The sequence below is a fragment of the Amia ocellicauda genome, chromosome 1 (genome assembly GCF_036373705.1).
Source record: "Amia ocellicauda isolate fAmiCal2 chromosome 1, fAmiCal2.hap1, whole genome shotgun sequence".
NCBI classification, from domain to species: domain Eukaryota; kingdom Metazoa; phylum Chordata; class Actinopteri; order Amiiformes; family Amiidae; genus Amia; species Amia ocellicauda.
Genome location: NC_089850.1, coordinates 27228089 through 27240205, shown reverse-complemented (window position 1 = coordinate 27240205; position 12117 = coordinate 27228089). Strand labels below are relative to the sequence as shown.

The following is a 12117-nucleotide window of genomic DNA, read 5'->3' as shown; positions in this document are numbered from 1 at the left end:
GCCAATAAGTAAAATGACCAAACCATATATTTGTCACTATAAGTGTCCCCTTGAGCCATACTCATGTAGGAATAAATATACCAAATATTATAACATACAGTATTTATCACCTGATTGAATGACATGTTTCCACAGAATATCAACATTCAAACTAAGGTCAAAAGATTTTTCAATTTTTATATATTTTCAGTATTGACTTATTTGTAATGTTCTTATATTCGTATCTACTTCTGCAAGACATATGTGCTCAAGACCACAACTGTGAATTATTGATAAATATGTGAATGTGTCTGTTGCAAGACACTGAACCTGTGCAATGGGCCTCTGACCACTAAGTTCACTAAAGTCCCTCTGTAGCAATGCTGTTGATGAAATCGACATTCATGTTCTGATCTTTCCCATATGATAGCAAATGTACTATAAAACTATGACCAATAGTCCAGCTCTCATTTTTCATTCATATTACAAAGTGTAAAACAGATTTGTATTCTTAAAATGAATAATTAAAATACAGATGTTAAATTACATTATAGATAACTTAATTTGACAGCTTAAAACAAAAGCAGAATCAGGTTAAGAAACATAAGTCACATTTACAGAACACCACAATCATTATTATTTTTTATCATTGACTGATCTTTACATTTCAGAATATATAAACACCTTCTAATCTGGTAAAAGTGTACAGCTGTGACATTTAAACATGCTGTAAAGAAGGTATTATCTGCATCCATAAAAAACATATTCACATACATTAAGCAGGCTTTGATTAATAATATACTGCAAAAGTGCTTCTCTTGAATGTTATACTACATCTATATGGTAGATCTAGGACACTGAAATGATCTACATCTTACTTCTTACTGCCTCACCACAAAAACATTCATTCTAACTGAAGTACAACAGCAAACCGTGCTCCTTATGTCACCTTGTATGAGAGAAGAGGGACTTGACATATAGTAGGAATAAACGGTCCATTTACAGAATCTGTAAGGTAACATTCAATGCCCTATGCGCCCCATTCACCATTATATTTGGTTTTAAACGCATAATCTTAGAAGATAGACAAATTAGAACACAAAAAATCAGGACAAATAATTTGAAAACGTCAAAATAAAACCAAATCAGATAATTGATTAGTAAGTATGAACAGAAAACACCCATCCTACTTACATATTTGCTATGCAAATGTTGTGTAAAATAAAACTATAAAGCATGCCACAGTTAGAGTTCCAACTAATTTAATTCAAAAGCAACAGCTATTACCCCAGGTTTATTTTTGTATTATTGATAACAGAGTTCAATATCATATGGCTCATTTTCTATAATCCACACTAAGTGTTGGCAACAGTTTAGGACATTGTTTTGTAGCCATAGGTCTTACAGATAGACAGCTAGGATAACTGTGTCTCTCAATAGCCTCAATACAACTAGAATGTCCTTATTTAAACCTTTCCCTTCCAGATCACAAAGCATCATAGCTGAAATCACCTTTGCTATCAAATATTCACCTTTCTATCCTTCTCTATATCTGGATCTATATCTGCATCTACATTTATACTTATTAGTATACTTCTCATTATCACAATATTTGCTGCAATTGAAATATAACAATCAATCACAGTTTCACCTTCCATTACTTTCTCATTAGATAAATCTCAGAATTCCCCAAAAATCACCTACTACATTTTATAGGAAAGTACCTGGGGAATTCTGAAAAAGACTTTCAGACTTGAACTGCCTTACAACCCCAAACAGGCCAGATTCATATCATCTGCCATGACAGTTTGTAATAATTTTCTGCTGCTCCACTGCAAGAGTTTAGGCAGTTTATAAGCAGCTAGTTTACACACATCACGACCATCTTAACACAACCCCAGATCTACACTTTACAAGCAGACCCATACTAAAAGACTTACATCAACCGTTTTTTTGTTTAGTTTTGTTATTTACTTATTTCAATGTATTCTCGGACTGTAAAGTCAAAGAATAAAGTGCTTGCAGAACACTAGTTGTGATGTTTTGCAGTATACAGACATGATACACATGCAAATGCATACCTTTGTAAATCTATTATCACAGCTGTCTTATGTTCTTCGCATTTATCTCCGTTGTATTATTAGATAGCTCTATTTAAATATCTGCACAGCCTTAAGTGATTACCGTCAGCTATATCAAAGTCCTTTCCAAATATCTTTTGTAACATTTACATTTGTTTATATCCCCCATTTTGGGTTTTGTTGCAATCACGGAAATGTAGTACAGGTATGGAAAAATTACAAGCAAATAATCCAGTTCCTGCATTAAGAAGAAATGGAGTACTGTCGATGGAAGGTTCAAATGTTATTTAATATATTAGAGACTGTTCTGAAGGTTCAGAGGTCCATGAAGGCAAATCACTTTGAATATGGGATTTAGTAATCAAATCAATGTGATGCTTTGATTTGCTTAGTGGCCAATATTTACATAAAATAACTTCTTAGTAGGAGACTAATAAACCCCTAGTTATTACAGGCCTCTTTGTGTTCTTCATTCACCATCTTTACAGGCAAAGATAGTGTTGGCTAAGATTAATTAGGTAAGGATACCTGCCTGCTTTTGGGGACCTTTTTCTTGTTTGTTTGTTGGTATTAAAATCTGAATCAATCCAATTAGAACAAAGTGTCAACAGATCACTCGACAGATGTAAATTAACATTTTTTTAAGTGGTAGTACTTACAGTAGTAGTACCAGTATATAAAAAAACAAAACCTGTGTAGGCCTAATTAATGCAATGTTATTATACCTACACAAGAAAACATTTATGGAATTCACACTTGCTCTCCTAAACAGTCTTGTTAGGAAAATCTGTGTTTATGTTCTATTCTACCAGTTACCATTACTCTGTTCATTATGCCCATTAATTATGTCTTATGACGTATAATTAAATAATTCAGATTATGCCTGTTAACCTTCACAAAACTCTGATTACGGTGTAGAATAAAGGACTGTTTTGCCTAAGTGAGCTGCAATCCTGCTCACTGATTTCAATAGTGTGCTTTTGCAGTGCATGATAAGGCCTACTGTTTGTATAGTGGTAATACATGTGGAATGTGTAGGGAATACTACAACTTTTTAAATTATATTTTGTATGTTTTTTATTTTTTATTTGGATTATATATCAATTGGGATGGTAGATCACTTTATATGAATTTTATCAATATGAATGGAATTTGCGGCAGCAGAAATATGTGTTTTACAACAAAAATATAATTAAGATAAGTTTAAAAAAGGCACAGGCAATCTGAAATCACTAAACCAACTCTATGTTAATAATGTATTGCATCAGGTGTTACAGTTCAGTATAATGGATAGTAGTAGTTGAAAACATGAACTTGCATCAGTTCTGTAATGTATTAAAACTGAACTCAAACTAAATGTATAGACTAATGGTAGATAATATGCCAAAACAAAACATACCTAAGTATTTTCAGGTATTTCATAAATTTTACTTCTCTGCATTGGCAACTTTTGCTACTCAGTAGGCAGAAAATTGATATGCAAGGCTTCAGTTTCAGTAGAACAGAATACAAAGCAAAGCAATCACACCTTGTTCTAAAAGAAAAAAAAATGAATTTTTCCCCTTTCAAACAATATTGAAATCCTGTATAGAAGTGCAACAATGTTCTGAACACATACAGGAATATTTTCCTGAGACTAGTATTAATTAATTTGAAACAAAATGTCTTCACAGAGGGTGGAGCTACACAGAACAGTAATCCTTATTCTTGTGACCATTATCTTGTCTATTTGTAATGGTCTAGAATTCACAATCTGAGTATCAATAGTGAAAGAAGCCCTTAAATTACTGCAGCTATACTAAAGTCTGTCTCAGTTAAGACATGCTGCCAATCAAACTGCAAACATCCACCTGGATACTAACCCTGGTTCATAAAATGAAAACTAAGTGAAAACTGCAACTGCTTCCACAGTGAAAGCCTGTCTTCTTATCAGAATAAAACCAACCAAAGTAGCAAAAAGGCAACTTCCACAAATGCAGTTCAGTCACTCCCAGTACCCTAACCACTGTATGAACTCCGGCTGTTCCCGTTTTCTTTTTTTTTTTAACCTCAAGGGTTACATTACTTCCAGCCAGTGATTATATATTGAAAGGTTCTTAAACATTCCTCCTCAGAATAACAAACTGTTCTGTTCAAAATGTTTACATTATCATAATTATTACTACTACGAATAATAAGTATAATAATAATACAATTTCTTCAATCTACGGTGTACGAATACGGTTACAGTATAATAAAGGTATCACAGCCAACAGCTTCAAACTATGTGTGGAAGGTGTGCTCTGTGCATAGCCATAACTATTGTTTTTTTTATACAAAATAAGTTGACTGTTAATACACGATTAAACTTTAGTCCTTATTTTTGCCAAAATGTGACCATTCAAAAAAATAAACAAAATAAAAATAAGCACAGAGTATTACTTATAAACCTGTCAGGCACTAGAAGTACTGCTTAACATTTAAATTTCAAAAACTTGTACGCTATATCTTGGAAAAGAAAAACTACTGAAATTGTATTCTCAAAAACTTCATACTGTCATCAAGCTAAGAAACACTGTAACTTATCAGCCAGGCAAGTCCACTGCTGATAAATAGTCAAAATCATAAGAATACAACACTTAAAAACACACTATCCCAGTTTAAATTAAACCATAAAGAATTAAATGAATTGAGTAACTTACTGTAAATATCCTTCTGCCAGTGCGATCAAACGTAACACAGTAAACTGACGACAGATGCCCTAGAATCCTTTTGTGCATTTTCATATGCTGATAGACTGCAGTTGGGACAAGCTGTCCAAGCCTGTACGTTCCATTGAGTCTTCGTCCGTACACCGTTTCCGCTGCAGATAAAACACAAGACAAAGCTCAGGGTGCTTTCATTCAGAAACCTAAGGCTCTTGCTTATGTACACAACTGGTACAGTTATACAATCTCTCAGGCAAAAAAGGCCAAGTGTGTTAATTATTAAGAATCTTACTGACTTCCATATTCTGCACATAAAATATATTTCTATCCCAATGCTAGACAGGGCATCCTTTACATGGATCTTGTAAGAATTATAAATAAATAACTACATTCTGAAAGAATTACAAAAATCGGTACAATTAAAAACAGAGTGACATGAAGGCATTTATTTATTTTTAATCTCCTTGGTTAAACCCATAGTAGTGTGTACATTTCTTTCCATGAAACAAAATCTGAAATGGTCAATCCAACATAATAACAGAAAAAAGGACTGCTGTAAATGGCTATTCACAGTACACATTTTTACCCCAATTTCACAGAAGGAAAACTATAACCTTTTTAGTAATATTACAAGCATATACAATCGGTAAAAAAATACATTGTAGCACTAATACACTAGAACCAAGCAGTATAATCAGGTACAGGCATTCACATGATTACTTTCCCAAAGAAGAAGGTAACAGTATTTTGTGCTTTCCGGATTTTAATTTATATGCATCAGTGGATTATTTGGCTAAAGTAAAAGGTTTTGGACAGCAATTCAAATCAGAGAACACAATATCTATGTTTTAGTATGAGCAGAATTAGTCCTTGAATCAAAATATAAACCTCCAGTAAGATCACTTATTTTTGGTCTGTAACACCCCAGTACAGTGCACTGAAGATTCAAAATACTACTTGCATCCAATTCTTTAATGGAAAGGGAAAACAATAAAATAAAAATTGTCTCAGATTAAATAAACTTCCACTGAAAATCAACTCCCGATAGTGATGGTAGACATCTTTTATTTTGAACAAATTCAAAACTTCATCATGAAGAAAGCTTGAGTCATTGAACTGCTACCAATTGTGGGTTACATCTTTATCAATTCAATATTATTAAGGCACTATAAAAAAAACAAAGAAGCTACATATGGCAAGAGAGAGGCTGAACTTCACATTGAACAAAACAGGAACTCACCTATATTGGGAGGGCTGCCGTAGTTTACTGGTGGCTCTGGAGGCCTTCCACAGTGCAAAGCAGCCAGCGCAGATCCCTTCCAGACAACATGTTTGCAACCTGTATACAACAAGAAAGAACCTTACCCTGTCAAAGACGGAACACTGAAAATTAATTGATTCATAAAAAATAAAAGTCAAACGATAAACTGAACAGATCGTACTCTTGTTTGTGCGAAGCAGAGACTGGCGACCAGCTCCCAGTAAAGACTGCACGCCTGGCACACTTGCCGGAACTTCTTTTTCTAGGAGGGGGCTGATGCACTGGCATATCTGCAGCAAGTGGTCTGGAGCAATATGCCTGTAAATCTTAACCTATTTGTAATTAAAGACAAGGAAAAAAAAAAAAAAAAAAAAAGGAAATCTAATTAGGTCTGCAATCACACGGATAGTGTTATAGTGAGGAAAACAATACAGATACTCCTTTTCACACCAGCAAGCATTGTACTTTCAATTTAAACAAGCTTCTACAACCAAACCTGCCCACACTGCTTGTACTTCAATGTTTAACAGGAAATCCCTCTTAATTAACACCTGAAACAGGATGTTAACCTTTACATTTACTTAAAGGCTTAAACACAACTTTATATTTCCAAGATTTAAACAGGAAGTCCAGAGTCTGCTATCTCTTTTTGAGGTTCTGTATGATCTGGATGCCAAATCTAGCACATAGTGCAGAAACATGAAGCTGCTGTTTGCTATTACAGCAGTGTGCCAAAAAAACATGAATGGTTAAAAGATACAAAAATAAAAAAGGTTAAAAAAATAAACACACAGCCAATGCCATGTATCATGTATGTGACCTTGGGTAGGCATTCTGAAAATGCTATTAAAAAGTATAAACTTAAGATGCGGACTTCTTAATACACATTTAAAAGGTAAATTTAAGGGTAATTCATAGAGTAAAACAAATATATAAAGGAAAAGTGCTTAATTTTTTTTTTTTTTATAAAAATAGCATATCAATAGATATGTTGAATGGCATCCTGGGGGAAAGGGGTGACAAAACTTTGCCACCTTAAGTAATTTGTATTAATTTTAATTTCAACCCTAAATCAAATAAATAATTATTTTTATTTAAATGGGACTTCTCACTACACAAATTCATGTTCTGCATTTGCATTACTAATTTTAAAATTTTATTTTTAGGTGTTGTCACTTATTTTAAAGCTTTTTTTTTTTAAGATTAATATTGAAGACTGAAAGATTACTGAATTAAACGAATAAGTGGCTGTGAAGAGCAACTGAATAAAATGAGTCCAAAAGTGAAAATACAGTATCTGTAGCAAATTGGGTTAGCATTAGGGGTTAGTTAGCACACCCACTACTGGAAAATGCCAATGTACTTTAATAGACAGCTACTGTATTATTATGATTACATCTAGTCTACTGTGATTTTCAAATCATCCAGATGGTCTGGGTAGGGTGAAACAAATCGTGAAACCATGCCACAGGCACATGGCAGTGTTGTAAGGGTTTACTACTGGCAGACATCAGCCTTCACCTGGTATTTATTTCAAAACAGAACAAAAATAAAGACATAAATAGAAAGACACACAGACACACATAAATTTGACATAATATACACTAGACTGAAAGCAGTGGAAATTACCTATTATTATTAATAATAATAATAATAATGTGTAAACCACAGGGATTCTGCATAACAAATGATACTGTCCATGACTGTTACAACTGTGTATTAATTAGCGAAGCACTCATTTTAAGAACGGATGGGAAGAAACTGTTAGAGAAATAGGCCTATTGGCACCAAAATGACAGACCGATGCATGAATACAGTTATTGCTTAGGAACAAAAAAAAACGTTTAATCGTAGTCTATAAAGGGAAAATGCAGATTAATCTGCATCGCCTTGCACGAAGTCTCAAGTGCATTTTTTCAAGCTGTTAGACGAAACATGTGAATTTAGATTTTGTAGACAAGATAAGCACCATTTTAATAAGGTCAGTTTTTAAAATGAATATTATATAAAGCTTTAATAATAATAATAATAATAATAATAATAATAATAATAATAATAATAATAGGATAGTCTCATACAATTGATTAATCGATTAAGACCAATGTTACACACACAATTTAAAAAAACAAGTTTAAAATTATATCATTAAATGTCTCATCAGATTCGAGATTGCATGCGAAATCTTAATTTACCTAGATAATCTAACTAGACGAAAAATACTTTCCCAATAACGCCATTACCTCCCTGGGCTTCTGAAAAAGATCACCTTAAATTTACTGAAATAGCAAATGCAACATCCAGAAACCCCCTTGTGTTGTCCTCGGAAGAAGCGAGAAAACAAAAACCATCAGTAAAATATAAAACACTTCGGAAAAAGTTTCCATTTGCCTGAAAGATCGCCCAGCAGCACGTCTGTCCCTCTCAGAGCCAATATTCATATTTCCAACATCTACACTTAGACAGCCAGCTACACTGTCCGATGATGTAATCCCCGCACATGAAATCATCTCTTTAAATTCATATTACCTTTTCACTGAGGCAAAACAAAGCTCTTCTTACAGATCCCAGTCAGATGAGATGTGTGTGTTTGTTGCCTTTTTTTTGTTTGTTTGTTTCCCCTCCCATCCAAAACAATGTCGCCATGCGTCCTCCTCGGCCACACATGTATCCGTGTGCCTGCTTTAAACCCGGCTCCCATCCCTGCCAGCCTCGCATGTGTCAAATCCTAATGCTTTATTGTAACTAGTTAGTCATCATGTTGTGTATTTTTACCCCGACGCTGCATGGCATTGCGATTGAGCAGAGCGCCTCCATCTCTGCCTCTCTAGCGCACTAGTCCCTCCTCCGGTCCCTCTCCGCTCCTACACCACCACATTCATGACGTATCTTTATTTCTAGTCCATTTTTCCAAACTATTTCAATCTTTTTGACATGCTGGTCCCCAAAATCACAGAGCAGGACCCCGGCAAGAGGTGCCTTCCGGCCCGGTGGCTCTTTCCCTGCCGAGCCCCTTGCATTTCCCCCCTTTTTTTAATTTAAACTTTTTTTTTCCCTGCTATAAAAATTGCGGGAAATTCAATTTTTATTTTGCTGTCTAAAAAAAGTTTCTCTCGGTTATAGGGATCTTACCAAATTTTCATAAGTCCCGGGGTGCTCTTTTCCCGTCCAGTCCGTTCTTTTCGGCAGCAGCTAAAATGAAATTACACCAAGGACTCGGTGTCAAAATTACCCCCAAATGCTCTCAATTAGAGGTTTTAAATATTAAATCAGAAATGTGTCTGAAATTAGCATCAGAAAGTACAGTGCAGCGAGATGCAATGGGAGCTCGGTGCTGCTTACCTCCTTCTCCTCCACTTCTTTTATCAGGGTCTGAAAGGCAAATAAAAAACACAAATGAGTCCCCAATCCTCCTCGGGAATATAGAAAATATGTCTAAAATGCCATTTTACCCACCTCGGCTGCGTTTTGACAAGGTCCTGCTTCCAAAAACCGGGCTATTAGGAAGTACAGCTCTGTGAGGGGAAAAATACATTACATTAGATAGGAGGAGGACGTCGGGGGGAATTTTTTGGAATAAAAAAAAACCTTCGTCGGTGACTTGCCATCCCTCCTTACTCACCAGATTTCAATTGCGCGACGTGTTTACTGTCAGAAGCCATTTTTGTGGTGTTTAAATGTAAAGGATAAGGTGTGTGCCCGTGCTATGAAATGGGTATTAGTATCTGCCCTATAGCTGTCACTGTTTATTCACCAGGAAGAGTCTCTCCTCCTCCATTCAGCCAACACAGGCAGGGTGAGCAAGCAGACCCGGCGGCCGCCGTGCCTTCCGCGCTGGAGGAAGTAGTCCCCCACAAGCGCCGCGGTTGGTGGCGACAGAGAAAGCCGGGGGTCTGTGCGATGGGGGGGTTTCGTGGGGGAAACGTGTTTTTAGGTGGTGTGGGTTATTGGGTGTTGGTTGGGACGCCGGTGTTGGTGTGGTTGTGTTTTGTTTTTCTTTGCACCGCAGCACAAGCCCTCCGCGTAGGAATACCACGCTGGCTCCTTACGCACGCAGGGACGTCGAGGGTGGCTGAGAACGGTAACACTGGAGCAAAAAAAGAAAAAAATAGGACGCGAGCAGTGAATAAAAAGCGAGCAGAAATGTGCTGCTTTTACAAAATAAGCATTTTTTTCTCTGTCTTTTCGAAACGCACCTTAATTAAACACATCTCAATGTTTGCGTGTGTGTTGTTTTCATATCTACGCCAACAGTGTAGCGTGCACTGCCATGCACATAGTAAGTTACAGCTGCCATATTTTACAGATCGAAAAAAAGAAACATGTTTGTGACATTGTTACTAATGCGCTTAATATGTAGCAGTTTGCTCGTGTCATTCTGAGAGTGCGTTGAGTGCGTCTGTGTGTCACATTAGGAATTGGACCATTACAGGGCGTTATTGGGAACAGAGACGGCGAGCAAGTCTTTAGTTCAGAAATCCTCCATTTCTTTCGACATGTAATCTGGCAATAAAATGGGGGGAGGGTTGAAAACAGGGGAATGTAATGAATTAAACCTCGTGAGTTACAGGAATACCTCTAACAGCACCAACACAGGGAAAGCAAAGCGAGTGCATTTACTGGAAACATACATAATTTCAACCAACTTGTCAGAAAACGTCGAATTTCGCAGTATTTGCGAGGTTGGCCAACATACGATTTGTCGTGTAGCTTTTTTTTTTAAGGAAACATTATTTCACTCTTTTGAAATATAAACAGCTACATAAACAAAGGCCTTATTAAAAACATATTTCCCCTCGGGCTACTTTATAAGGGTAGCATTAAGATTAGCATATAAGGTTTTGGTTTTGGTAATTAAAATATACCGATGAAGCAGAACGGTTTGGGTAGTCAGAAACGGATAGGATAACCAATATAATTTGTAGCACATATGGATTAATCGAAAGTGAAAGGTTATGGAGTTAATATTAAATACAACGCTATTATATGTACGCCGGTTCAAAAGCTATATCTGTTCTGCTTTTTCATATTACTTGTTAAAAGTGTTCCTAAAATATCAGTATGTTGTGCATCTCATCCACCAAGACCTGGAAGTATAGGGTGTACATTATTTTATACCTATATATATATATATATATGTATGTATGTACACACACACACACACAAACACATATATCAGTATTTTCCTTTGCCACATATCTAAATAAAGTTCATGAATAAATGCTTACAGTCAGTATCATTGTTATAACATCTCTGGGTGCCTTGTGTATGATTTTAATGTGTTTAATGTTTTAATCATTATTATTGCAAAGAATAATGAGTAATTGTAAAATAAACATTTTCTAATACATTCAATTTAAAAGGACCCTTTCAAATTGAAATTTACTACATGGTCAAATTAATTATAACAATAATAATACATGTTTTGTATACAGTGCTTTTCTTTTAAAAATGTCCAAACTCTAAAGGTAGCAGGGAATTGTTGTATAATAACTGAAGTGCAGCTCCTATTATCCTGGACCCTCTATACATGCACAATTTCTGTTTCACATGTTGTTCTGTAAGTCACCCTGGACAAGGGTGTCTGCTAATAAATAAATATAATAATAATAATAATAATAATAATAATAATAATAATAATGTGTGATCCACTGGAAACAGAAAAAGTGAGAGAAAGAAAGAAAGAAAGAAACTTTGTACTGGTGTCAAAGACCATTTAGTAAAGCATTGATATGTACCTCACATTTGACTGTATTCACTTTAGAGAATGGTCTGTCTAACTGTTGTTTTTTCTGATTGTTGTTTGAAATCCTTAATGTTCAATACATGATAAATAAAAATTTTGATCATATGTTATACTGTACCAAGCTCACCACAGATCAACATATATGGAGCAGTGTGTTTCACCACACTCATCTGCTTTGTTGTAGTAAGAGTTTGCAATGTATGCCTTAACAATAAATTACATACTGTGCTTTGGGTTCTGTCATTCTGTCATGGGTTAATAGAACAATACATTCCATCTAAGCCTCAGGTCCTATCATAACATTTTATATATGTTTACCCATGTCCAAACAAAGTGCAATCACATGCATTACAAAAAATGTAATTG

The 12117-nt window shown here is 35.3% G+C and overlaps 1 protein-coding gene across 2 annotated transcripts in view; it reads right to left on the bottom strand.

The window, feature by feature from the left end:
- Positions 1-9782, bottom strand: part of phip (PHIP subunit of CUL4-Ring ligase complex) — a 70584-nt gene extending 60802 nt beyond the window's left edge. For both annotated transcript variants that reach the window (XM_066700305.1, XM_066700307.1), the window contains exons 1-7: positions 9628-9782; positions 9462-9520; positions 9348-9377; positions 9138-9197; positions 6190-6340; positions 5988-6086; positions 4742-4902 (exon numbers count right to left, since the gene is read on the bottom strand). In XM_066700305.1, coding sequence (XP_066556402.1) covers positions 4742-4902; positions 5988-6086; positions 6190-6340; positions 9138-9197; positions 9348-9377; positions 9462-9520; positions 9628-9667 — 600 coding nt within the window. In that variant the 5' untranslated portion in view covers positions 9668-9782. The remainder of the gene's footprint in view (positions 1-4741; positions 4903-5987; positions 6087-6189; positions 6341-9137; positions 9198-9347; positions 9378-9461; positions 9521-9627) is intronic.
- Positions 9783-12117: the final 2335 nt, after the last annotated feature.